General features: G+C 55.2%; 11 protein-coding genes across 11 annotated transcripts; 8 read left to right on the top strand and 3 right to left on the bottom strand.

The window, feature by feature from the left end:
* Nucleotides 1-216: 216 nt before the first annotated feature.
* Nucleotides 217-615, top strand: A1O3_05927 (uncharacterized protein; the record flags this gene model as incomplete). The annotated part of the gene is made up of 1 exon (XM_007736047.1): nt 217-615. The coding sequence occupies one exon, from the start codon at nt 217-219 to the stop codon at nt 613-615; it is 399 nt and encodes a 132-aa protein (XP_007734237.1).
* Nucleotides 616-766: 151 nt separating this feature from the next.
* A1O3_05926 (uncharacterized protein) lies at nt 767-2,813 on the bottom strand (the record flags this gene model as incomplete). The annotated part of the gene is made up of 8 exons (XM_007736046.1): nt 767-945; nt 1,014-1,170; nt 1,237-1,920; nt 1,977-2,122; nt 2,199-2,379; nt 2,435-2,529; nt 2,588-2,727; nt 2,785-2,813. The coding sequence occupies 8 exons, from the start codon at nt 2,811-2,813 to the stop codon at nt 767-769; spliced, it is 1,611 nt and encodes a 536-aa protein (XP_007734236.1).
* A 366-nt stretch (nt 2,814-3,179) lies between these two features.
* Nucleotides 3,180-5,475, top strand: A1O3_05925 (uncharacterized protein; the record flags this gene model as incomplete). Its single annotated transcript, XM_007736045.1, has 2 exons — nt 3,180-3,323; nt 3,394-5,475. The coding sequence occupies 2 exons, from the start codon at nt 3,180-3,182 to the stop codon at nt 5,473-5,475; spliced, it is 2,226 nt and encodes a 741-aa protein (XP_007734235.1).
* A 147-nt stretch (nt 5,476-5,622) lies between these two features.
* A1O3_05924 (uncharacterized protein) lies at nt 5,623-7,203 on the bottom strand (the record flags this gene model as incomplete). The annotated part of the gene is made up of 6 exons (XM_007736044.1): nt 5,623-5,823; nt 5,962-6,393; nt 6,488-6,559; nt 6,642-6,751; nt 6,974-7,052; nt 7,186-7,203. The coding sequence occupies 6 exons, from the start codon at nt 7,201-7,203 to the stop codon at nt 5,623-5,625; spliced, it is 912 nt and encodes a 303-aa protein (XP_007734234.1).
* Nucleotides 7,204-10,094: 2,891 nt separating this feature from the next.
* On the top strand, nt 10,095-11,941 carry A1O3_05923 (uncharacterized protein; the record flags this gene model as incomplete). The annotated part of the gene is made up of 2 exons (XM_007736043.1): nt 10,095-11,754; nt 11,802-11,941. 2 exons carry the CDS (start codon nt 10,095-10,097, stop codon nt 11,939-11,941), a joined length of 1,800 nt encoding a protein of 599 aa, XP_007734233.1.
* A 461-nt stretch (nt 11,942-12,402) lies between these two features.
* On the top strand, nt 12,403-13,233 carry A1O3_05922 (deoxyribose-phosphate aldolase; the record flags this gene model as incomplete). The annotated part of the gene is made up of 1 exon (XM_007736042.1): nt 12,403-13,233. The coding sequence occupies one exon, from the start codon at nt 12,403-12,405 to the stop codon at nt 13,231-13,233; it is 831 nt and encodes a 276-aa protein (XP_007734232.1).
* A 1,390-nt stretch (nt 13,234-14,623) lies between these two features.
* Nucleotides 14,624-15,849, top strand: A1O3_05921 (uncharacterized protein; the record flags this gene model as incomplete). Its single annotated transcript, XM_007736041.1, has 5 exons — nt 14,624-14,677; nt 14,730-14,930; nt 15,015-15,264; nt 15,319-15,698; nt 15,754-15,849. The coding sequence occupies 5 exons, from the start codon at nt 14,624-14,626 to the stop codon at nt 15,847-15,849; spliced, it is 981 nt and encodes a 326-aa protein (XP_007734231.1).
* A 641-nt stretch (nt 15,850-16,490) lies between these two features.
* A1O3_05920 (uncharacterized protein) lies at nt 16,491-17,594 on the top strand (the record flags this gene model as incomplete). Its single annotated transcript, XM_007736040.1, has 2 exons — nt 16,491-16,617; nt 16,675-17,594. 2 exons carry the CDS (start codon nt 16,491-16,493, stop codon nt 17,592-17,594), a joined length of 1,047 nt encoding a protein of 348 aa, XP_007734230.1.
* A 530-nt stretch (nt 17,595-18,124) lies between these two features.
* A1O3_05919 (uncharacterized protein) lies at nt 18,125-19,111 on the top strand (the record flags this gene model as incomplete). Its single annotated transcript, XM_007736039.1, has 1 exon — nt 18,125-19,111. The coding sequence occupies one exon, from the start codon at nt 18,125-18,127 to the stop codon at nt 19,109-19,111; it is 987 nt and encodes a 328-aa protein (XP_007734229.1).
* A 1,838-nt stretch (nt 19,112-20,949) lies between these two features.
* On the bottom strand, nt 20,950-21,926 carry A1O3_05918 (uncharacterized protein; the record flags this gene model as incomplete). The annotated part of the gene is made up of 2 exons (XM_007736038.1): nt 20,950-21,300; nt 21,363-21,926. 2 exons carry the CDS (start codon nt 21,924-21,926, stop codon nt 20,950-20,952), a joined length of 915 nt encoding a protein of 304 aa, XP_007734228.1.
* Nucleotides 21,927-22,607: 681 nt separating this feature from the next.
* Nucleotides 22,608-26,196, top strand: A1O3_05917 (uncharacterized protein; the record flags this gene model as incomplete). Its single annotated transcript, XM_007736037.1, has 2 exons — nt 22,608-25,869; nt 25,928-26,196. 2 exons carry the CDS (start codon nt 22,608-22,610, stop codon nt 26,194-26,196), a joined length of 3,531 nt encoding a protein of 1,176 aa, XP_007734227.1.
* Between the last annotated feature and the right edge of the window lie 242 nt (nt 26,197-26,438).

The raw sequence follows: 26,438 nt of genomic DNA, 5'->3' as shown, positions 1-26,438 counted from the left end.
GCGCCGACCAACGCTTTCCCCGATTCCCTCCCACAATTCGATAAAAGCCCGACTAGCTGACCATTTGAAACGGTCTCCCAACCCCATCAGCACAGCGACAATCGAACCAAGAACGTCGCAGAGTCAGAGAAAGAAGAAGAACCATCTGCCTGCCATTCACCATCTTCTCGCATCCCCAACGCCACGCCCTCGCCGCCGACCAAGCCCACCGCAGATATGCCACTCGTACAGAAAGAGTTCACGACTAGGCCTAGCCACCCTCCCATTGGGGAGCCGCCAGTGACGGTTCGACAAGAAGGGCAATGGTTTTCGATCGGACCCAAGATATGGGAATTGGCTTTGAACGGTGACCCAGACTCGGACGAGAAATCCGTGTTGCAGTGGTACGAGCCTGGGGCTGTATCGGTCACCGACGAGGTCATCACACACACGTACATCGAAGAGGTGTGCTTCATCGAGGGCGGACTGGAGGATGTGACGCTCGGCCAGGCCTGGGGCCAGGGTGCGTATGCATACAGGTTACCGGGCATGAAGCATGGCCCATACCGAGCATCCCCTCAGGGATGTCTGCAGTTTGTCAAGCTGGTGCCTGCTCCATCCACTGGAGGGTCATAGGGATATTGGGTGTTGGGGTCTGTAAAGAGGACACAGAGAATAGAGGGCCGATAGCAGCATCTTTGCTTTTGGGGTGCCTATCTAGACCTGCACAGAAAAACTTCTACACCTCAATTTTCACGATTTTCCTTTTACATCCTCTCTTCTCTCTTCACTTTCTGTAGTTCTGCCTCCAATCGTTCTGTTTCTCCCAAGACGCTGCGACCTTCAAAAGAAGCAGGTCCTCGAATTTCCGACCCACGAGCTGCATGCCCACCGGTAAAAGCACGGATGGATCGTCCTGCGCAGGCGACCAGCCCACTGGCATGCTCAGTGCAGGGTGACCAGATGCTACAGGCCCTCGTCAGAGTTCATCTTCATGGAGCACGCAGTGTTTTCAATTGATCGATCACACCTACCATTGAACGGTGCCGTGTTGGCCGTGATGCCTGTGGTGCGCTTGAGCCTGTCAAAAGGACTTCCCTCGCTCCTCGAGTCAAAGATGCGTCCAGGTGGCAAGGGCGAGGTTGGCATAACAAGAACATCCACATCCTGCAATGCCGCCTCATATTCGTCCTAGGCAGAAAGAGAAGAGGTGTCAGCAACAATATCTACGGTCCCATCGCAGGTGCGTCCACTCACACTCAGTTTCCTCAGCAGGTTTGTACATCGAGACACCAGGGAGGGCCCATATTTCTCTTGGAGGTAGAGTCCTCTCAGATAGAGATTCTGGCCAGCTGTGTTGACCACGTCAAACGCCGGCTGGGTGAGGCGGCCATTTCCCAACGCCGCAGGGCCGGTCAAAGCAAGTTGCTTGCGCCCGCTGGAGTTGAGAACGAGTCCCTGGGTGAAGGCAAAGGCAGGAAGGGCGCACATCCAGACCAGCTCCGTGTCACGGTGCTCGGGGATGGAGCACGACCTGATCTCGGCCCCCAGATCTCGCAGTTTGTCGACCGCTGCATGTACCACCGTCGACACGCACTCGTCTTGTCGCGGGTGCTGGAAGCCTTCCTCGAGCACGCCAATGCGTATGCCAGCCAGAGGCTTGGGGTCTGCCCGGGCCAGATGCCGCAGGACGGGCTCGTGATACTGGATCGAGGGGAAGAACTTGACATGGGGCTGACGGTCGTCAATTCCGTCGGGCCCAGCGATGGCTTCGAGGAGCAGAGCACAGTCTACGGCAGTTCTCGCCATGGGGCCGACATGGTCAATGACGGCCGACACTCCAAGGATGCCGCTATATGGCACCAGGCCCCAGGTCGGCTTCAGTCCGACGATGCCACACGACGATGCAGGGACACGGATCGATCCTCCCTGATCACCACCCTGTTCGGAACCATTCAGCCATTCGAGTTCCCGTGTTTTTGTGACTGGTGACCTACGAGTGCCATGTCGACCGCCCCACCTGCCACCAGCCTCGCGCTCCCGCTACTTGAGCCACCGGAACTGTAGCCGGGGTGATGGGGATTGCGTACTGGTCCGGTGATGGCGGTGTCACTCACCGTGCTCCAACAACCACTTTCGCAGGCTGAGACGATGGCCGTTCAGTGAGAGAGCAAAGCGTGAGCGGGACGTGTCGAGTTTTCGATGCTCACCTGCCTTACCGACTATCGTGCCTCCGGCATCCAAGATTCGTTTCACGACGGTCGCGTCGAAATCGGGCGTCCAGCCCGCCAGATCCGTCCCATTGGTACATCTGACGCCGGCTAGAGCAATGTTGTCCTTCAACGCGAGGATGCGGCCGGCCAATAGCTTACTCTGAGGATGCGTACAGGTGACGACAGCCTGCTCCGACATCAGTTCGTATTCGCGGTACTATCTGACTGCGCCGGGCTGTCACCTTGCTTGCCCATCCTCCCCCGTCCAGATTGGGATCGATCGAAGTCTCGATGGCCGTGCGTGGATATCGGGGCAGGTCGAGTTGAGGCACGTAGTCTGCAGCGACTATCAGTCTCCAGTCTTTGGTTTCCTGCCGAGCCCAGAAATGTCCGACCGTCTCGTTCCATGACAATCTGTGCACACCCATCGAGCGCGGCGATCACGGGGCAGCAAGCTTCAGCAAGGGCGTCCGAGACATCGAGACCTGCCTTGCTGGAAAGCGCCAACACGTCCGGTTTCGTGATGCAGGTTGTGCTGGAGATCTGTCAACAAGGCCCTGCAAGCTGCCACTCGTTTAAACAGCATACTCACGTCGAGACATTGAGCAGGGGGACCGACATGATGTGACCGTGGCCGTGACCGTAACAATGGCAAAGGCAAAGGCAAAGGTCTTTCGGCGTTTGCGTGTATCGACATGGCTTGACTGTGCCTTTTTGTGTGCCACTGTGGACGAATCTACTCCGTGGACAATACCCAGCAGTATTGACGCGGATGAGTGGAGGCATTATGACTTGACTGGGCCTGTTCTCCGCTATCGCCACTCGCTCCCTTTCCCCGACGCTGATGACCGTCAAATTCCCGATCAAATTCCCGATCAGATCCGGCGGGTCCAGATACAACAACGGTTAAAAGCCAGAGCGCCGCCCTTGGGGGCCGTCGCACCAGGACCTGAAGGCACACTATCGGGATAAACGTACACCATCGATATGGCCAGTGTCGGCGACCAGATAGAGCATGGGCGCCTGTCCAATGCCTCCCCATCGCCTTCCCACCCACCGTGGCAGCAGCCGACGCGCCGACGAGGGCGCAACGCTTCGGCCTGCTCTCAATGCCACTCCCGAAAGCAAAAGGTGAGTGGTAACACCGGCACCGTGGCCGTCCAGTTCCCCGGGCTCGTGAGGCTAAGGCTGACTGGACCAGTGCAATGGCGGCCAACCGTGTCTGAATTGCATCCGACGCGGAGTCGATCACCTCTGCTCTGGGCCGCCGGCGTCGCACAGTCGACAGAAACCTGCTCCACGGCCCCTTCAGTCTGCCGTTGCCTCGGTGGGCCAGTCGAGCTCATCAACACCTCCCATTGAAACCTCGGTGGCAGTGGCGGCGACCGGCGGCGACGAACCGTCCAGACCCCGACAGGATCAGCCCCGGATCGGCCAGCTGTGGCGGTCACGAGGCGCCCCGGCCTTCTTCGGCACCTCGTACTTCGGGCCCCAGGTGGCGGCGACCATGATCAACTCGCCGGCGCCCGACATCCCCGCGGGGACGGGCTCATCGTCGGCGCGCAAGACAGAGACAATCAACGCGCGGCCGTTCCGCGACGAGTCGGGCCCCTACTCGCAGATTTGGGACCTGCTGGGCCTGCTGCCACGGCGCAAGAGCTTTGTGGACCATCTGGTCGAACGGTTCTTCAGCGACCTGAATGGCCACATCGATGCAGTCCATCCAGCTTCCTTCCAACAGAGCTACAGCCTGTTCTGGGAGCGTAAGTCGGGCTTCGACGATGTGACCACGGTCGATCTGCGGTGGCTCGCGCTCCTCTTTGTCATCCTCGCCATCGGGGCGTACCTCGACTGCCCGCGCACCAGCTCGGCCGACACGCAGCGCGACTATGAAGAGGCATCGTTGCGGTTCTACTGGGCGTCGCGGCGGGCCATCGTCATCGCGCCCTCTTTTTACGGCGAAAGCACCGACCTCGTGCGCGCCGGCGTCCTCATCACCCGCTATCTCATCCAGACCCAGCGCCTGGCCGAGAGCTGGTTGACGGTGGGGTTTGCGGCGCGACTGGGTATCGCCCAGGGCCTGCACGTCGACGGCGAGAAATGGGGCCTGCCTCGGAGGGCGACGGAAACGCGTCGCCGGCTCTGGTGCCACCTGTACACGCTGGATCGCATGATTTCGCTGGCGCTGGGCCGGCCATACTGCATCTCCGACGCCCAGAGCCTGCTGGAAGAGCCGCAGAACGTGTATGTGGATGACCTGACCGACGACGAGGCTCACTTGGCCCAGCCGCGGCCCCTGAGCGACCCGACCATCAGCGTCATGGCCTCGCTTGAGTACCGCCTGGCCAAGGTCATCGGGCAGATCCAAGAAGCCTGCTTCCACTTCGACACTGCTTCATACCGGGACGTGCTCGCCCTGGACGAGAGGCTCATGGGCTGGAAGCAGGCCCTGCCGCCGTACTTTGCGCTCGACGGGCCCGACCTGTCCCTGGACGCCACGCACCCCTTTCTCGCCTGGCAGCGCCTCTACCTCCACACCAGCTTCCATTTTGCCCGCATCACCCTGCATCGCCCGTACCTCTTGCGCCCGTCCTTGACCGACCGCTACCAGTTCAGCCGGGATGCATGTCTCTCGTCCGCGCGGGCCGACCTCAAAACCCGCCTCGACTCGCATTTCCATTCGGTCGACTCGGCCGCCCACTACACCTGGAGTCTGAGCGCCCATCAGCTGTGCAACAGTGCCATCATTCTCGGCATCCTCGCCGTCCGAGAGGCCAGTTCCGTTCAGAATCCGGGCATCGTCGACGATCTCGAGGCCTACTGTGAAATGCAACGCTCCGAGATGTGGCTGAGTGAGTTTGGCCTGGCCGAGGTCAGCGTCGTGGAAATGTGCATCGCCAAACTCAAAAAGCAACTGCAGTATGCGCGCGACCGTGACCGAGACCGAGACCAGGCCCGGGACTCTCGACACCGACCTCGGCCGCGACCTTCGGGCTTGGGTGTGAGCTCGACCTCAGGTCCAGCAGCAGTAGCATCGCCAACTCCAAATGCTTTGAATGACGACAATGACGCCAACGATACTATGCTCACGCTTCCAACGGCAACGGCAACGACAACGGCGTCTTGGACGGCAGACCAGAGTTTCACCCCGGCAATCTCAGGACCCACGTCGCCGATCTGGCAAGACCAGCTCTTTCCAGGCTCGTTGCCCGGCTTCACGGATCTTCAAACTTGGCAAGAAGTGATTGATGAGATCGGAGCGGATTTCTCCAATGCCGCCTAAGAATAAGAAGCAGAACCTTGGGATGGGAGTGACCTGGAACGATACATTATTTGTCTCATTTCAGACTGTGAACTAAGAATCCTATTTTTTCCGGTCGAGATCCGTTGTCCAAGACTCTGAACTGTCGACCGACTGTACACAACATGTCTAATTTGCAGGCCACAGCCCGTTGTCGAAATACTTGCCAGACTTGTCCTTGACGATGGGGTTGGTCAGCGTTCCCAGGCCTCCACTGATCCACAGCCTCAGGTCATCGCCGTGTTGCAAATACACCGGCGGGGTGCGCGAGTGCCCGATGCCGCCGGGCGTTCCGGTCAGAATGATGGTCCCGGCGGGCAAAGTGGTGGCCTAGAACGAAACAGAATTCGGTCAGCAAAGGGTACAGGCAAGGGCACTCATCCCCATCCGGGGCAGGCCAGGTTGAGAAGACAAGTGAACAAAGGCTCACGTGAGCCTAGCCTGTTCAGCACTGCTACGGATACTGACCTGAGACAAATGGGACACGATCCTCGCCACGGGAAAAATCATCGAGTCGAGCGTGACGTGCTGCATCTCCTGGCCGTTCAGCGTGGTCCTCATCTCCAGCTGTTGCGGGTTTGGAATGGCACTGGCATGCACCAAGGCCGGGCCGACGGGGGCGAAAGTATCGAATCCCTTGCCGTGGCAGAACTGCGTGGTGATGGTCTGAGCCATGCGCGCCGCCACGTCGTTGGATGTGGTGTACCCGAGCACGTAGTCCAGGGCCTCGTCGTCCGTCACATTCCGGCATTCCTTGCCCAGCACGACGCACAGCTCGACCTCGAAATCCGCGTCCGCCACAAACGACGGGACCACGATGGGTGCGCTCGGGTCGTTCAGCGCCGAATTGGGCTTCAGGAAGACAATGGGCACGGGCGGGACAGCGAAGTTGAGTTCGGCCTGTTTCACGCGAGACAAAGGTGTCCCTTCCGGTCAGCCGCAATTCAATTCTCACCCTCGTCTCTCATCGTCGTCAGGGGCGCACTGCACTCACCCCGTGATCGGTGTAATTCACCCCAATACAGCGAATGGTTCCAACCTCGTCCGCCGACAGAGGCGCCAGGATCTACTCAGCCACGCCCCATGTCAGCTACTGGACGAGCTGGGCTGATTTCAATTTTCAATCTTCGCACACTCCAGACTCATACCTTATGCACCGGAAGTTCCTGCCCGGTGAACTTGGCTTCAGCATCAAGCGCTGAGCTCGAGCTGAGCACTCGCGCCAGGACCGGCGTGCCTTGCTTGCAGGCGAGGCCGACTGTAGAACGTGCACATTGATTCAATTAGCCATGGATGGACATGCATAGGTGGCCATGTAGAGATGATTCGAAAAACTCTGTACAAAAACAGAAAAGAAACAGAAACACTTTGGTTCCCAAGGGAATAATGGAATAGGACTGGAAATCGCTTGATCCAAGACAAGACACTTTGGTTCTACAAAGTGGTTTGGGAGTGAAAACATGATTCTGGCTGTACGTACCATCCACCTCTGGGTCAACAGGCTCGCCCGCATAGACATTACCATCGTCGCTGACGAACCGGACGAATCGCGTCCATACCTAGATCAGATTCAGAGGCCACGATCAGCTAAAGCTCCTGAGCTTGTAGGGAAGAGTTGGTGAGTTTCCAACCTGGACTTGTAGGGAGGATTTGGTGAAATGGTAAGTTTCCAGTTTCACGCGGGACTCTTACTCTCTCGATGGCAGACATGATATATCTTGGGATTTGGTAAGGGTTAGGGGTAGGGTTAAGAAGCTTGTGAGTTGGAAGGATTAGGGTTAGGAAGCTTGTGAGCTCTAATTTCCCAGAGACAGAGATAGATAGAAGAAAGCAAAGAAGAGACAAGTTCAAGGTCAAGGTTAAGACGGTTCTAGGATGGTCTCATGTCCGTGATTTTGGGATTGGTTTTGTACTTGAACGCCATTCCATTCATTGCCCAGACCTCTTCCTCTTCCTCTTGTTCATGACAAACACAAACACCAACACCAACCCACCAGGCCAGGGCGGAAGACAATCTTTTGCCGCTGAAGGGCGTGCCGTAGGGGATGGCGGGGGGTCAGTTAGGTTGTTTGATGGCGAATTGCCCGGTGTTAGGTTAGATACTGTATACGAATTTCCCGATGCTAAGGTATCTTCCGTACACTGTAGGGATGGGTACCAGATAGGTAGGTACCAGGTGCTACAGTATTTTTCGTACACGGTAGGGATAGATAGGTACCAGGGATCGGTAGTTATTTGATCGCGAATTGTCCGGTGTTAGATACTGGATATGAATTTCCCGATCCTACAGTACATTCTGCACACTGTAGGGAATCGGGATAGGTACTGATGTTAGACACTGGATACCAATTTCCCGATGCTAAGCTATGTTCCGTACACTATAGTGATAGGTCAGGTAGGTATTCTGTATACTGTAGCGATAGGTAGGTAGGTAGGTAGGTAGGTAGGTACCAGGGATCGGGTTTCGTATCGGGATTCGTATCGGCATGGCATGGCTGGAAAACTGCAGCACTGCCGGGGAAAGTGGAAGTGGAAGTGTAGAGTGGAAGTGGAACAAATCTTCGTCAGGGGCCTCTTGAGAGGACGTGTCGTGTCGTGTCGATCGGCAAATTGCATCGGATGTACTGTACGAGTAAGGATCATGTGTACCTACCTTAGGTACCTAACCTGTACCGACGCGCCAATGCTAGCAGGCCTCGTCGACCCTCGATCCTCGTTCGTAGTATCGGCGATCAATGTTCATCGGGAGAAGTGATCGTAGTGATATTAGCTGTAGAGTCATCGGAAAGTGATCGTAGTAGTATCGGCTGTAGGTTCATCGGCAAAAGACGTCGTCGTCGTAGTGATAGAGAAAAGGACGGAAGAGGGAGGACGGAGGACGGAGAAGACAATCACGGCCATGGCCATGACCATGCTCGTCTCTATTCTCGGTGAGGCAGACCGATCAGCGATCAGAGATCAGAGATCAGAATTCCCGTCTCTCTGTTTTTGGGATTGGGATTTTAATCGCTCAAGGACTGGGACTCAGACTAGGCCTGGGCTTGGACAATTATCCACGAAGTGCCAGTGTGTGTCGAAGTATGTGCCGGAGAGGCTTCCATTAACCTCGATATGCTCTTTGTCCGTGGAGCGGTTGGCAAGATCTTGTAGACGGTGGAGCCGGCGAGGCTATCGTCGTCTTGTCATGGATCCTGGATAGGCTGGGACGTGGAGGCTGGAGAGGATGAGGATGTCACACTCAGGCACCAACTAAGGTAGGCATTCCCAGTCTTACCCTTTAAGTAGAAGGGCAGTATAGGTATACTATGTATATAGTCTTGGCTCCCCTATACCCTTTTAATAGCAAATATGGAACATTTAAACCTTTGACACACGCAGTGGTAGGCTGTCATCCTCCATTGTTGCCGTTCAGCCGAAAGTCTTGTTTCATCCCGGACACGTACGCGTTGCTGAAGGTCTAGGTCTAGGTACGGATAGGGCTGGGCCCCTGGAGGATCACTACGAGCCTGTGACATACACCCGCAGGACGCCGCTTTAAAGCTCGGGCGTTAGCTCTGACCAATTAAATCCAGTTGCCCGTCACCTAGGGTTAGGGTTAGGGTTAGGGTTGGGTTAACACATGACTGGTAGCTGGGATTCCACCGGGATATATTTCCGTGTCGGGACTAGCGCATCGGATGCTCAAGGCTGAATATCGCTCACCTCTACTTTTCTACTCTGCTGCAGATATGCTGCGCAAAGGCATCTTGAACGTGCCGCCCGTACATGGTGATGGGGCCCTCTCGTCCGCACAGGCACAAAGTCGCCGCTGCCTGTCAACGTTGCCGCCGGCAGAAGTTGAAGGTGAGCCCGCACCACCCACCACCACCACTCCTTTCACCCCAAGTGTGATGCTAAACAACTCCTTCACTCTCAATAGTGCGACCCTCAACGGCCTTGTACTCTTTGCACCAGGGCAGATACGCCGTGCATATCTGCGGAGCCAACTTCGTGGAAAATTTACACTTCTACCGGTGAGGTGGCCGGAGACCGTAGTAGTGCCAGTAGAGGAAATGGCACGCCTGACCAACCCTCTCCGAAGAGATCTCGCCCCAACCCTCCGCCTCCGCAGGCTGCTCGAGAGGAAGCCGACTCGGTTCCACACCTTCCGATCAGCGTTGGGGAAACTGTACAGACCAATCTTCCTTCTCCGGCGGACGATAGACCTGACGAAACACTCTGGACCTCGAGCTCAACAATCGCATTGGTGGAAGAGGTGAGAGAGTGACATGGCAACCTTGACCCGTCTATTGACACTGTTCTCCAGGCTTTCCAGTACCACAATTCGGACACGCCACCCACCTCTGAAACCTCGGCATTTTCTACCCTACAAAGGACTACTGCTGAAAGGTAGGTGATCGCCCATCCATCGCACTTCAAGATCTAGATCTCTAACATCTTGAAAAAGAAGCCGGCTTTCACGCCCGTCGAAGGTGTCAAGACCCAAATTCGAACCCTCCAAGATCTCTTCGGCCGCCACGCTGGATCTTCTCGCACTACTACCGGACCCGGAGCCGGCGACCCTCCTCCTGAACACATACTTCGATCAAGTCCATTGGTTCATGCTGGTCTTCCATCAAGAGGACTTTCGAAGTAGATTTGACCGGCTCTACGACATTCGGCATGACCTTCAACTCGTGACCAAAAATGGGCTGGTTGGTTTCACAAGCACTCTGTTGGCCTCGTTTGCCATTACCTTGCAGCATGCGGGCGCGTATCGCAAGAACATTCTACGACGTGCCGGCGTCGACCCCGAAACACTAAAGGAGAATATCCTGACCACATTGAGAGTGAGATTCCTCGATGTACTCTCGCTTGGCTCCCTCGAGGTGGTTCAGACGTGCGTCTTACTGGGCAGTTATTACCTCTACTATGGTCGCCCGGAGCTGTCATGGCCAATCTGCGGCTGCGGACTAAGGGTCGCGCAAGCCCTCAACCTCCACCGAAAGCTAGCTACTTCCGACAGCACCTCCCGGTCGCCTGGGTCCCAGTCCAACGAAGTCCGGAAGCGGACATGGTGGGCGGTATACGAGATTGAGACGATTTGCTCGATGCTATACGGCTACCCGTTGACCATCTCGGAGCATGATTGCGATGTCGAGACCTTGGATCCGCATGCCGATCAGCAGAACTACAGACCCTCACCTCTCGCCAGGGACTCGTCGATCAATGTAGCGACATTACTATCGTACAAATACTTCATGTCGAAGCTACTGATGATTGTCCGAGCCGGCCTCACCGATCTCTACCACGTACACCAGCACCCGGCCAATCCGGGGACCTCATCAGCGAACCGGACTACTCGCCTACAGCAACTCATTTACCAAGTGGCGGAGCTCGACGACCGACTGCGTCACTGGCATCAAGAACTTCCGCCCACACTCCGGCTGGAGAATGTGGAGGCATCGGCGTCGAGCTACCATCTACGGGAAGAAATCGACGCTGATATTGGAGCGTCGGGTGCCAGGTTCGAAAGCCACATCTTTCAATTACAAGCCTTGGCCTTGAGTTTGGCCTTTGAGAATGCCAGAATCCTGGTTCACCGCCCACTCCTGTCTTACAAGATCATTCCTCCAGCTCCTACTGATCCACAGGGCAAGGGCATGGCCACTTTCCCATCTTCCGCAGCCTCGAACCCTTTCCAGCGGTCGATACAGGCATGCCGTGAAGCTGCTCTACGGACCTCTGCGGTGGGATCCACCCCCATTTTCCACTATGCCTCGACAACCTACGCGGCTGCCTTCTTTGGCATGCATCTCTTCACTGCCGGAGTTACCCTGTGCATCCTGGCCAGTCTAGCACCGCTGAGCATGCAATCTCAAGAGGCCAAGATTGGTGTCCACCGTCTCCTGGAAATGCAGCTGTCATTGAAAGAGTCCTCTAACCTCGCTGCCCAGAGCCACCGGATCCTGAAGAACTTGGCCGACCTGATTTTGCAGAAGGAAAAGGAAAAGATGTTTGAATTCTCGGCCCTGGAGGAAGCGGCCCAGACAGTTCCAATCGTCGACGGATGGCCTGAACATTCCAGAAAGGACATCGGCGAGAGTCTCCCTCGAATTTCGGACGCGAGTGCAGCCACAGTCGAAACTCAAGATAATGCTTCACTACCGGCAACGGGCGACTTGGGAGAGACGTCCATCTTCAACCCAGACTATGGAATCATCGACTTTGACTTTGACGAGAATCCCAGCGTGACCAATATGCTGCTGGATTTGGAACAAGGTACTATATCCAGACCGGTCTTGTGGTATCGCTAACTGAAATCACAGCCATGTACGACTCTTCTGGAGACACCACTGTGCCAGACAACGGTTTGTCAAATTTGTCTAGCCATCCCACGGGCAACGATTATATTGAGCAGGAGGGATGGATCTGGGGAGTTGATTTCTTCCCCGGTGCAAACGGCTAAAGAGATTTGTTCAATAACAGTGCTGCAATGACACCAGTACGACTGTCGGGAGTTGGATTCCACCCCGGGTATCGAGCAAACATGAAGCTCGGATATGCCAAGTCAGCGGCACGCTCAAGACCTTGAGCAGTACGACAGTTTTCACACCTTCCCAAGGCATTCTATAAACACTCATTGGTTATAGAGCGGTATAGCGTCGACTCGGTGGTCTGATACGGACCGGTGCCTCTGGGTCTCTTCCACCGGAGTCAACTTCCGCTTTGGGACAGGCATCCGGACGGCGGTATATCCAGATGTCCTATATATACCCCATCAAGACGCTCCGAAGGATTGGGAGTGCCATAGAATAGGAAGACACGATAACTTCAGCAAGGACAAGTACGTATATACGCAGAAGCACCTCAGGTCGACCAGAAGCATACGTCTTGAGACCTCTTCCGGACACTTCGCCTTTTGTCACCATGTCTTCAACAAACTCTCCCCATCCCTCGACCGAGGTGTCTGCAGGAGAACACACCATCAGGGTGACGCTCTCTCAGCTCGCCAAGATGATCGACCATTCCCTCTTGCATCCAACCATGACGGACGACGACATTCGACAGGGATTGGAAGTGGCCCTGAAATACCACGTGGCGTCTGCTTGCATCAAACCGTACCTCATCCCGATGGTAAGAAAGGCGCTCGCGGGATCGGGCGTCCATGTGTGCGCGGTCATCGGGTTCCCGCACGGGAACAGCAGCACGGCGATCAAAGTGACCGAAGCGGACGCCGCCGCCGCCGAAGGCGCCACGGAGGTCGACATGGTCATCAACATCGGCAAGGCTCTCGGGGGCGACTGGGCATACGTCCGTGAGGAAATCCGACTGGTCAACGAGGCCGTAGTGCGGCGCGGACCGATCCTCAAGGTGATCTTTGAGAACGACTATCTGCAACCAGACCATATTGTTCGTCTGTGCCAGATCTGTTCGGAGCTGGATGTCGCCTTTGTCAAGACCTCGACGGGCTACGGCTTCGTCAAGCAGCCCAACGGAATGTACACCTACCAGGGCGCGACGGTGCCGGACCTGAAATTGATGAGGAAATTCTCCAAGCCCAGCGTGCAGATCAAGGCCGCCGGTGGCGTCAGGAGTCTCGATGACTTGCTGCACGTCATGTCCCTGGGCGTGACGAGGATCGGGGCAACCGCCACAGTCGCCATTCTGGAGGAGGCCAGGAAGAGAGGAATCACGGAAGAGCCGACTACTGTGAGCTTCAAGCCGATCGCCCAAAAAGGCCAGCCTGGTGCATACTAAGGGGTTGAATGGAGACGACCGCGGTACAGTGATGCTGACCGACAACGGCATATATATCTTTAAATAATGAAGGCCTCAGGAGTAGATGGGATGTACGGATACTTCTTCTTCTCCTTCTTGTCCTTCTTGTCCTTCTTATCCTTCTCCTTCTTCTTCTTCTTCTTCTTCTCCTTCTTCTCCTTCTCCCTGTTCTCCCTGTTCTTCCTCTTCCTCTTCCTCTTCTCGTACACCTATAAGGAGTTAAGCCTATATAGATCAAAGCCTGTTCCGGGCGCATCCTGGACGATTCTCATCCCCGTGCCCATTTCGTCGCAGTTATAGGCCTCTCTCCGCCCCTGATGTATGGATACTACCTCAAGAAGGTAGAGAGAGAACACGAATTAAGTAGAGTAGAGAGTTTCGGCAGTATCACAAGCACTAGTCGAATACTACTATTGGCAATATTACCTATACAGGCTTAGCTGCCAAGAACATGGGAATTACCAACTTCTAGTTCGAGTTAAATGATTACCAACCTATATCATCCATAATTACGGAGTACATCAGTACCACCACGACTAGGTACCTAGTCCACGCCTCTAAAGTGCGACTTGACTACCGTTGAATCTCGCCATCATCATCTAGCTACAACTCAGTAGCTATCCAGCTTGACACTAAAAATGGTCATCTAGCTACAACCCGGTGGCTATCTAGCTTGACACGAAGAATGGTTAACTATGGCATCTCGCATGCCTGCGCTACCTGCAGAAGGAGGCGGAAGAAGGTAATGATCCCGCCCTACATATAGCATGTCAAGCGGCAATGGAATGGTGCTAATAGCAACCCCAGTGCGACCAAGCTCGACCAGTAAGTTCACTTTCGCGGGGCGCAAGGGCACAACCGACCTCGTCTTCGTTGCCTCGCTAATCTTTCCCATCGACGGCATAAGGCGTGTGACCGGTGTCAAAAGGCGAAGATTCTCTGCCTGGGTTATCGTGACGACGCCGAGCTTCTGTTTCGAGGATCAGGGTCAGGGTCAGGGTCCTACGGTCGTTGCGAGCAGATACATCCTCAGTCTACCATCGTTGATTTGACCCGGCTACCTCCTGGGCCTCCAGAAAGCCTCTTGCTGGGCGTGCAAGATGCTTCCCTTGAGCAGTATGCTCTTTCCGGCTTCTTCCGCCACTACACATTCGCTGCGAAAAACAGATTGCTCTCTCGTGGTTGCTTGGACGGCCTGGAATCATGGATCCGTCACGCCGGCCCCGACGACGAGCTCTACCAAGCCGCCAAAGTCGTTGCATTTGCGAGTCTGGGGGCGAGGCTTCACGTATCTTCTCTTCTTGACAGGGCAAGATCATTGTATGTCGAATTATTGCGCTCGTTCTCCTCGTCTATCTGTCGCCCGTCCATGACCGATGTCACCAAACCATTAATGACGGCCGTGTTGCTTGGACTATATGAGGTCTGTGCCACCCACATGGGGACCCAGAATGAAGAGCTAACCTTGGACGTAGCTGGTCACGGCCAATTCATCGAACCCCAGCAGCCACACCACCCATTCTGGAGGTGTCGCTGCCATTCTATGTGCTGAGGGCTCGCCTTTTGATTTGTCCATCAGAGGCAATCTTTTTCAGTTGGCGCATGCACTCCGGAGCGGCAGGCATTTTGAAGTGGTGCCGAACTCTCCAGCTCCAGCTCCCACTCCCTCATTCAATGTGACCAGCTCCTCCAGACAGTCTCGACCGCCGCAAGACGACGTCCCTTTTCGCCCCAATCTACGATCCAATCTCACAGCCGAGCCCACCGATATCTCTGCTGTCGCTTTCCACCAGGTCCTGCGCAGAGCTGAAGATTGTTTGTCCAGGTCTGTCGCGCTGGCCGAGGACCTTCGTGACGTTCTTCATCAGGCAGTCTTGCTGGATAAACGACTCGCCCTATGGCCGACCCGGCAGTCTGACGAGTGGAGACCAAGAACCATCCAAGCCGGAAGTCAGCATCCTCCTGAAGGGCTCAACTTTTGGCCGCCTAGGGTGGACACGTATTACGACTGTCTGAGAAATCCTAGCTCTGTTCTTCCTGTTACCTGACTGACGAGTATGACAGTATACGTGGCGGCGGCCTGGAACGCACATCGCAAGAATCGATTGATGCTATTAGACAAGATCCTCCGACTTTCAGAACGGCTTCAACTAAAGGATGGGGTCCGCAAGCTGCAGGCTGAAGCGGCAGATCTTGTCGCGGCCATCATGGCGTCCATTCCTTACCACGTCACACATGACTTGGACATGCAGCAGCATCTTTCAAGTAGCAGTCCAGGAGAGGTGTCTCCGGGCAAGTCGATCGGAGGTTTGCTGCTGATGCACCCACTCTACATATCGTCAAATCTATCCATCGTTCCACTCCATCTCCGATGTCAGATGAGGGAGTGCCTGGCGTGGATTGGCCAAAACATGGGCATCGGACAGGCCACAGTGTTCTCCAACGTGCGCTCCCCTCTACCACCACCAAGGGAAGGAGGCTGCTGACAATGCATCGCAGACCCTGACTGTCTTTCCGGATGAGTCTGTAATCCATGGCTATGTGCTTCTCTGGGCAAGCATGGCTTTTGGCCCGGAGGGACATATTGGAGCCTGAGCTTGGAAGCACATGCGGTGGCACCGACTAGGAGCCAGCGTCGATACTCATGACAATCGGGTTCGGCTTGAAAGAAGATCCGACACGGGGAGGCAATCTCTGGGACTGGCTCCAAAGCCCTCCTACTCGGGCAACTTCGCATCGGAGAGATTGTGAGCCTCCATCAGGATTCCGCCACTTGGCAGCTCCTGGGGGCCCGCTCCCCTCTACGCAAGGAGCCTGCATGGGTCGGTGCAGCATATGCCATGATTGGTGTATTCTGCTCGTCCGCATTGCCATTTCCGGTTAGTATTGCGCGCCCGTTCTACTTACGGTTAGTGCTATCAATATCGACCTACACGCTTTGCACCATGACATGAGGACTCCTGGCCTGACAGCAGCGGCGGTATATGTGTGGCGTGGGCAATCATTACAAATCCATGTCAGAATGCTCTGTCCGTGTTCTGTTTCACTGGTGGATATCTCCGGAAATGCACCAGAATTACCTGTGGAGAGAATGGTAACACCGAAGAGACGCTCTATATAAAGGCCGATGCAGCGCTGGCACCGCAGAGTCTAGTTTCACTCTCAACGCATACGACTAAGATCTCATCAGAGCAGTTGACGTCCTCAATTCCAGTACCAAGAGACCTCGAAGAGTCATGGCCACCCAAACCGCCCTCGCTCTCACCACCGTCGGCAAGCCGTTGACACTGATATCTCTCCCGGGACCGGAATCGGTGGAGCTCAAGGGCAATGAAGTCCTCATCAAGGTCAGCGCTGTGGGTCGTAAGTACAGCCAGGTCGGAATCTATCCTCCACCACTTTGATGCTGATGGTAAACAGTTGCGCCACTCGATCAAAAGATCCGAGACCTAGGCTACTTCAACATCGGCGACAAACTGCCCGCGGTACTGGGCGGAGATGTCGTTGGCATCGTCGTCAAGACTGGCTCGGAAGTTTCTTTTCCTGTGGGAGCGCTAGTCTTCTCACAGATTCAATTTCATCGTCCCGCTGGTGGCGGGCTGCAAGAATACACGGTGGTCAATGGCCTCTACACTGCAATTGTTCCCCAAGGAATCAGTGCGACCGAAGCAGCCTTGTACCCCATCAACGCCGTGACCTCTGCGCTCGCGCTGTTCTCTTCCGACGGGTTTGGCTTTCCCTTCCCCGGCAGCGCCGAATCGGCCAATTTCGACTATGCGAGCCAGAAGATTGTCGTGATCGGAGGAGGTTCGAACACGGGGAAGCTGGCCATCCAACTGGCACGCGTTGCTGGGGTGGGCACCATCGTGGCCGTGGCGTCGCCGTCGAACACTGCGGAGCTGAAGGGATACGGGGCAACACACGTGGTTGCTCGCCAGGACGAAGACATCCGGGGCCAAGTTCGTGCAATCGTCGGGGACGACCTGCTGTACGTCTACGACACGGTCAACTTTGGAGACTACAGTCTCGCCGTGTCTCTGCTCTCCGACGTGAACCAGGGCACCGTGGTCCATCTGCTGCCTGGTGGCAATGTGAGCGATGCTGCCGCGGCGCAGAACAAGGTAGCAGGCGTTCACGACAAGCCCATTGCAGGCTTCTCGCACAAAATCCCCGAGGTTGGCCGCCTGTTTTGGAAGGAGTTTCCCGCCTGGATGGCCCGGGGGGAGATCAAACCCATCAAGTATCACGTCATTGAGGGATTGGACGCAGACGCCGTAAATGCCGCTCTCGACGAGTACAAGGCCGGGAGGGGTGGGGATCGGTATCATGTGAAGCTTTAGCTGGCGGCGTGAGCGTGAGCGTGAGCATGATCATGTTCCCTTAATTTCCATGATGTGGTGCCACTTAATGCCTTCTAAATAGTCCTAGAACACCTACCAAAGTGGCTGCTCTTCAAGACAGCGAGTTTGACAATGTCAGGGGTCTCCTATAAGGTACAAACAACTTCATGATAATATCAGGAACCAGAGCGGCCTAGTAGTACTAGTGGTTAGCCGGGACGGGTCTTGCCCGATTAAGCACCCAGCGTCGCACTATCCACAGGTATGCCAAGCGAGCCGAGGTAAGAATAGGGCGGCAGCATCCTCCTCCTCAAACGGGGTGACAATAAGGCGGCATCATCCTCCTCCTCAAACGGGGTGGGCTAGGAACAGTTTTCCCATGCCAGGTACCATACCTCGACACTATTCTGTACAGAAGAGCATACACGGAATCTCCAACTAAACACCTCGAGCCAACGCACGCTTTTGCACTCTTTCACGCATGCTCGCAAAATCAAAGTGCTGAAGATCTCCCCGGGCATTGCCAAATCATGCCTCCACGCCTACGGCTGCGCTCTCTCGCGCAGCTGGCAGATCTGCAGCTCCAGCGACCTGCATACACTTGCGGCCGATGCCAGTATGCGACTGCTGTCGCCACGACACCGGCGTCGTCTGATACACAATTCCAGTCATCGATACCTCCAGTGTCACGATACCCGGCCGTCCAGCCTCCGTCACACCGAAGTCCTCTACAGCGAAAGTCGCAGCTCCTTCGATCCTACGTCTCCCTTCTCCAGACCACGCCTCTGATCGTCTTATTCCAACACAGCAATCTCAAAGCCGCCGAATGGGTAGGCATCCGACGCGAACTCAGGTCCGCACTCCGAAAGATCGATGAGCAACTCGCCAAGCAAGGAACACCGCCGGAAGACTTGATTGCGGATTACATCAAATTTGAGGTCATCAAGACAAATATCTTTGAACCGGCCCTTCGTGTTGCCGAGTACTTCAACCCGGGAGAACTTGCACCTCAGTCGATCGATGGATCGGATCCCGCCTTGACCCACGCGCTGTCTGAAGCAGCATACCGAGTCGCCAGCGAACACAAAGGCGAGCATCCTCTGACTCCTGTGCTGGCCGGGGCAGTTGCCATCTTGACCTTCCCGGCCGTCTCTCCCGTGCACCTGAAAACAGCTTTCTCTGTCCTCTCACCCAAGGCCCCAACTTTCCCGGCGCCTACCCGCCGTGCCGCGCCATCGTACTACGATCCTCCGGTCCAAGATGGACTGAAGAAGCTGTTGATCCTGGGGGCGCGCATCGATGGCCAAATCTTTGATTCAGAAGGTACCAGATGGGTTGGAAGTATCGAGGGCGGAATTGGTGGCCTGCGTGCCCAATTGGTGGCTCTCCTGCAAGGATTCGGCGTCGGACTCACCAGCACCCTGGAAAGCGCGAGCAGGAGTTTGTGGTTCACCATGGAGAGCCGAAGAAATATGTTGGAAGAGGAGGAGAAGCCAAAAGACGAGAACAAGCAATGAGCTTCAACGGACCATTGAGTCCCTGCGTCAGGGTCGTGGCAGATGCGCCGTAAAGATGGCTGCTTGTCTTGGAAGATTACGCTTTGCTATAGAACTGTAAAACAAGGGAGCAGGTTGTCCGGGCAGTTCAGATGCCGACGGAGAGCTTGTATATTGAAGAATGTCAAGTAGCGAAGTGTATAGAGCCGGATGGTGGGATCTTGAATCTTGATCTTAATTGAATCTTGACCTTGATCTTGAGTCTTGATATTAAGTCTTGACCTTGAATCTTGATCTCAATTCTTGAGACTTGTATATTGAAGAATGTCAAGTAGCGAAGTGTATAGAGCCGGACGGTCTGATCTTGTCTTGAATCTTGAGTCTTGATCTTGAGTCTTGATCTTATCCCTACCCTGTATAAACTCTAACTCTGAGGACCAACGACCAAGTTAGCCAGCGAGGCGCGAGGCAGACAGACAAAAGCCGGTCCTGGTTCCTGATGTATCAATACGTATTCAATATTCAATATTCTACAACGGTTGAGAGGCAAGATGGAAGATGGAAGATGGAAGATGGAAGAAGATGGAACTCGACGATCAATTGATTTGTACGTACGTAGGTACGTAGACCACTAATTTGCATTGGCATTTGAATGTGAATGTGCATTTACATTTGCATTTGCCATTGCCGTCCTGACCCTCACTGACCCTGACCCTGACTCTGACCCTCACTGACTCTGACTGACGCTGACCGGTCTCGCATGATATCGCTATCATGACGACTCACCCTCATATCCTATCCCATCCCATCCCATCCTGTATTGCTCACGCTCACGTCCACGCCCACGCCCACGCCCACGCCTACAGCTCCTGCCAGCCAGCCAGCCAGCCACCCACCCAGTCACCCAGTCAATCAACCAGTCATCCACCCAGTCACCCAGTCAGTCAGTCAACCAGTCAGTCAATCAACCAGTCAGTCAATCAACCAGTCAGTCAACCAGTCAACCAGTCAACCAGTCAACCAGTCAGTCAGTCAGTCAGTCAGTCAGTCAGTCAGTCAGTCAGTCAGTCAGTCAGCCAGTCAACCAGTCAACCAGTCAACCAGTCAGTCAGTCAGTCAACCAGTCAACCAGTCAACCATCCACCCAGTCAGTCAGCCAGTAAGGGCCCTGAAATGCACGTTGCCTAAAAGTCACATACAACACAACGCAACGCAAGCAACGCAATGGAACGCACATGTCCAAGTCAAGTCAAGTACTTATCATTGAGGCGAAAGCCACAGTCACAACCAGTCGAATCTTAGAAGTCTCGGTGCATGTGCATGTGCAGGCCGACCCAGCGACCCAACAGACGCGAAGAAACCAGTGGGCCTGGCCCTCTCTCCCAGGTACAGGTACAGGTACAGGTACAAATGACACAGTAGAAGACGGTCTGATATGTAAAGGATTAGGACATGACATGTCGCATAAGGAAGGGCTAGGCTTGTTGACCTCGAGGTCTCTTCTACCGACCGAGTAACCCAACCGTGAGATGGTACTCGTAACCCAACCGTGCGATGGTCCGAGTAACCCAACCGTGTGATGGTCCTCGTTGGATGATGGTCGTCCGATGAGCAGGAGGGAGAGAGCGAGACATTCAACATGTCAGATGCAGATGTCAGATATCAGATATCGGGACTCGTGTTATGACGATTGTTTCCGCAGGCGTGGAGGATCCAGCCCGTATACCGTCTTGTATTCTTCTTCCCATCGGGCCCTGTCTGCTGCTGCCTTGTCTTCGTAGGGCTGTTGAGTTAGGGTTCTCAGTTAGCAAGAGCAAGGAACACCAAGCAAACGAAACGAAATCAAGGGTGGATGTGCATCAGGAAACCAAGGGTGGACGTGCATCACTTGCCTTCTTCTCCGAGGGTGACAAGGCCTTCCACTCCCTGCCTACAAGCTTGCCTGACTCCGCCACAGGCAGTCCTTTGAGATCGCCAGATAGATGACGGTCCGTGAAGAAGAAGGAATAGCCATTCTGTGGGGCCTTCACCGTCCGATCGTCCTTGATGGACTGGAACTTTGTCTTCTTGCCTGCCTCCTTGGCTTTCTTCGCAAGCTGTTTTCGAGCACTGTTCGCGTTCTTGATCTCGAGTGGTGTGAAGGTTTGAACCCATTTCTTGTACGCTTCGATGTTTTTCTCCTTATTCAGGTTGGCTTGGTGGTTGTATTGCTGCGCAAAAGTTAGACTTGATCCAGGACAGTACAGTCCGGCCAGAGAAAGAGAATGCCTACCTCGCGCTCCTCGGGAGACAAACTCCTGTACCTCGCAGATGCGGATACCGCATTGGCCTTAGCATCTCCACCTTTCTTCGCTTCTTCCACAAACACCAGTATGAAGGCCGTTTGAGGAAGCTGTTTCGGCTCTTGCAGCAATGCCTTCGCACGCAGATCCGCTGATTCTTGTCGTTGTCTTTGAAGAATGGCAGTCTTGCTTAGAGGCTTCCTACCCTTGGGTTTGGGTTTACTGGCAGCCTTCTTCTTCGCTTTCTTTGTACTCTTCTTGGGCGTTTTGGCCTTCTTGGTAGCGGTGCCCTTTGCAGGAGCGCGTCCCGTGTGAGCCTTAGGCCTGCTTGCCGGCTTTTCGGCGGATGTCGCATACGTTCGGCAGACGGCATACTTGAAAGTGGACCCAAGGTTCAGGTGAGCATGGCGACGGGCTGATCGTTCACCATTGGGTGTGCAGTTGCAGGTGACGCGTAGGAGGGAACTGGTCACCGAGGGTCGCGTCAACGACCAAGCCGACCTGGCCACGAGCTGTTTGGACAGCGTCCGGGAATAAGGGAAAGCGGTCGTCATGCCGTAATAGCTACTCAGGAGAGCGACAAGCTAGATCAGTAAACGTGGACTCGAAGCAAGGAGGTCGGCATTGGAATGGGGATGATATCAGTTACTAGTATCCGGCCAGATACTCGGTGGCTGGAGCCTCGATCCCAATGCGCGTTGGCGTTTGGCTGGGGCCAGGCCGAGTCACGTGCGTTCTTGCCGGCCCAGGCACCTGGTCAAACATGCCAAACATGCCAAGGAGCGGGACAACTGCACTGCAGCCTTCAAGACCCAGTTCCAGTTGAGCCTCTGCCAATTGCCGAAGACTGCGATGGCAAATGGCAGTGTTATAATCCAGGTGACAACCACAACTTCAAGTCGCCTTCGTCTCTAGGGACACTATTGAGTGCCGGCTCTCTCTTGTCTTGTCGAACAACGAGCAAACTGTCCGACTCGCCGACTCATCCCCCGTCCCATTCACCTGTTCGAGCCTGGTCCTGGTTGCGGTACAAGCAGTAAAGCTCACTTATCTGCAGCCACAGGATGGCTAGGCACGGGGACACGCGCTCACCATCACCTGCAGGCAGTTCTTTCTCCTCGTCAAAACGCAGTCGAAAAGATGAGGCTCGCTCTGAAAAAGGTCGCCGGGAGGATGACCGAGGTCATCGCCGGAGATATTCCAGATCTCGGAGTCCAGATGTATGTCGTTCCTCAATGCCTCCGTATCTCAAGGACAAATACTTACCCAAGTTTCATGCACAGCGACGGTATCGAGACCGCGATAGAGACAGAGACCGGGACCGAGACCGAGACCGAGACCGCCGAGACCGGGATCGTAATGGTTATCGGCGGCGAGACCGTTCCATAGATCGTCGATATGACGGCCGAAGAGACGATGACTACAACCATTCGAGGCGAGATAGGTCAAGAGACCGAAAACGTTCAAGAGATCGTGACGACCGACGACGGAGTAGGGACAAGGACATACGGTCAAGGCGAGACGAGTCGACGGAATCACGAAAGCGAAAACGAGACGACAGTCGTGATCGGGGTTCCAAACGAGACCCGGCTGCTGTCTCGAGAGAGGTGAGTTCTACACCGCTGCCACGTCCGTACGGGGCTCATGGACAATTACAGGCATCGAAGCCATCCACTCCTACCTCTCAAACGGCCGAGGAGCAGAAGGCGGCTCGACTTGCCAAGCTGGAACAGTGGAAGAGGAAACAAGCTGAAGAACAAGCCAGGAAACAGAAAGAGCTTGAGGCAGCAGGTGGAGCACGGAGCATTCTGAATGAGATTGACAGGAGAGCAGGAATCTCGCCAGTCGTGAGCTCGCCGCAGTCCCCTGCCCCTGCCGCTGCCGTCCCTGAAATTCCAGCGCCGGCACCAGCACCAGCCTCCGCTTCTACGTCTTATGCTGGCAAGTTTGATCCGAAAGCCATTGCAAAGAAAGCACAACATGCGTCTACATCGGTCAAAGTGCTTGGTGGAGATGTACCGGCGCCAAACTTAACGAACGGCCATGTATCGGTCGAGGACCAGAATCCTCCCAGCTCTGGCGTTAATGGCTCATCAACTGCAAAATCTCTCAAAGCGAAGGGCAACCTGGGAAAGTTTGGACTCGGGAGCAAAACCTCAACCGACACGGATCTGTCCAAATCCGCCCTCCGTTTCGAGGACGACGAGGGGACGAAGAAAAAACTCGAAAAGCTCCCAGACATGCCATTGGAAGAGAATGGAGACTCTCCTGCTGGCCATGCCGATGAAGCCGATGGCGACGGTGATGTTGATGTCGATATGCAAGATGAAGATGTAGGAGAAGAGGCGTTGGCCGCCGCGCGTGCTGCTGCCGAGCAGCGAAGCAAAGCAGAACGGGGCGAGGATACAGCCATGGCGGATGCTCCCGTACCTGCAGCCACCACGACCACTGCAAGTGCTCCGGAAGAGGAAGAAGACGATGTGGACCCATTGGATGCTTTCATGCAAGACCTGCAGCCTCAGCAAGCCAGAAAGCCGTTCGGTCAGACATCGACATCCAAGTCTCGGCAGCAGGAGCCCGAGGCCCTTTTTTCAGACGATGATGTCGATTTCACTGCCATCGACGATGACAACCCTGACAACATTCTGTCGCTGGCATCGGCCACTGCCAAGAAGAAGAAGAAAGACATTCCCACGGTCAACCACTCAAAGATCCAATACGAACCGTTCCGGCGCAACTTCTACTCGGAGCCTGTTGAAAACGTGGGCATGACAGAGGAAGAAGTGGCAATGTTGCGAATGGAGCTTGACAACATCAAGGTCCGAGGTGTCAATGTCCCAACACCCGTGCAGAAATGGGCGCAGTGTGGTCTGGGTGTCCAGGTCCTCGAAGTCATCCAAAGGCTGGGTTATGACGCGCCAACAAGCATCCAGGCGCAGGCCATTCCGGCCATCATGTCGGGCCGAGACGTCATCGGGGTCGCCAAAACGGGCTCTGGCAAGACCATTGCCTTTCTCCTCCCCATGTTTCGGCATATCAAAGATCAACGGCCGTTGGACCCGCTCGATGGACCGATTGTGTTGGTTCTCAGTCCAACCCGAGAGCTGGCCACGCAGATCCATAAAGAGTGTAAACCCTTTTTGAAAGCTCTTGGGCTGAGGGCGGTCTGCGCCTATGGCGGTGCGCCCATCAAAGACCAGATTGCCGATCTGAAACGAGGGGCCGAAATTGTGGTGTGCACACCTGGCAGAATGATCGATCTGCTTGCTGCCAACGGCGGGCGGGTGACCAACTTGAAGCGCGTCACGTATGTCGTACTGGACGAGGCCGATCGCATGTTCGATATGGGGTTCGAGCCTCAAGTCATGAAGATTCTGTCCAACGTCAGGCCAGATCGTCAGACCGTGCTATTCTCGGCGACCTTCCCACGGCAGATGGAGGCCCTGGCCAGAAAGACTCTGAGTAAACCAGTCGAAATCGTGGTGGGCGGTCGCAGTGTCGTGGCGCCGGAGATCACACAGATCGTCGAGGTGCGAGACGAGAGCACCAAGTTCGTCCGCCTCCTCGAACTACTGGGCAAGTTGTACGAAGACGAGAAGAACGAAGATGACCGGGCGCTCGTCTTTGTGGATCGACAAGAGTCCGCTGACAGCCTTCTCAGAGATTTGATGAAGAGAGGGTATCCCTGCATGTCGATTCATGGTGGAAAGGATCAAATCGACCGCGACTCGACCATTGCCGACTTCAAAGCCGGCGTTATTCCCATCCTCATTGCCACCTCTGTGGCTGCTCGTGGACTTGACGTCAAACAACTTAAACTTGTGGTCAACTACGACGCCCCCAATCATCTGGAGGACTATGTACACCGAGCTGGTCGCACTGGAAGAGCAGGCAACACTGGCACTGCGGTGACGTTCCTGACGGAAGAGCAGGATCGATATGCCGTCGACATTGCAAAGGCGTTGAGGCAGAGCGGGCAACCAATCCCCGAATCTGTGAAGAATCTCGTCGATTCGTTCATGGAAAAGGTCAAGGCGGGCAAGGAGAAAGCCGCCACATCTGGATTTGGTGGCAAAGGTCTCGAACGACTCGATCAGGAACGTGACGCCGCCAAAGCTCGGGAGCGCAAGACCTTCAAGACTGGAGATGAGGGCGACGATGAAGAAGAGAAGGACGATGGCAAAGATGACAAATTGGGCGACGACCTATTTGCGAAGGCAGCATCGACCGTCAAGGCATTCGATGCAACTCCGTCCACCCCACTCCCCGGGGTGCCCAAAGGTATTGATCTGGACGGGAAGATCACTGTGCACCGGACCGAGCGGGAACCTGCGTCTTCTGGGCCGACGAGTCAGATGGACAAGGTTGCCGCCGCGGTGGCTGGCATCAACCAGAAACTCTCCAAAGCCGGGGTCATGCGCTCCGGTGTGCCGATCGACAACAAAGGTCCCGATGCCGGAGCCTTCCACGCGACCCTGGAGATCAACGACTTTCCTCGTAAGTTTGGCTTTCCTTTTCCTCCTTTATGCACAGTCCGACTGACTCGCGACTACAGAAAAGGCCAGATGGGCCGTCACCAACCGGACCAACGTGGCCAAAATCCTCGAATCCACCGGCACGTCCATCACCACCAAAGGCTCCTTCTACCCGGCGGGCAAGGAGCCCGGGCCCACGGAAAATCCGAAGCTGTACATTCTTGTCGAAGGCGACACGGAGGTCGTGGTGCGCGATGCCATGAGAGAGCTGATGCGGCTGCTCAAGGAAGGCACCATGAGTGCAGCCGAGGCGCCGGAGCGGTCAGGAGGACGATATTCTGTGGTTTAGAGAGATGGTTCTATAACTGCGGGAAACGGGAAACTATCCCTCGTAGCTTCAGAGGTGCAGACAGGACAGACAGACCGCCCAGAGGGCGTGTATTGATATCAGTGCCGTACTGTGCCGTTTTGGCTGCCTTGGTGGCTGATATGTTAGACCGCACCGCATCCGTGAAGCCTGAAATTTGAAACGGCCATTCTTATGTCTATATCGCTATGCTGTTCGATACTCTTCTATTGTCTCTTGCGGTA

The sequence above is a fragment of the Capronia epimyces genome (genome assembly GCF_000585565.1).
Source record: "Capronia epimyces CBS 606.96 chromosome Unknown aczIQ-supercont1.4, whole genome shotgun sequence".
In the NCBI taxonomy this organism is placed as follows: Eukaryota; Fungi; Ascomycota; class Eurotiomycetes; order Chaetothyriales; family Herpotrichiellaceae; genus Capronia; species Capronia epimyces.
Note: the sequence above shows the minus strand (reverse complement) of the source record. Positions and strands in the feature narration are given on the sequence as shown.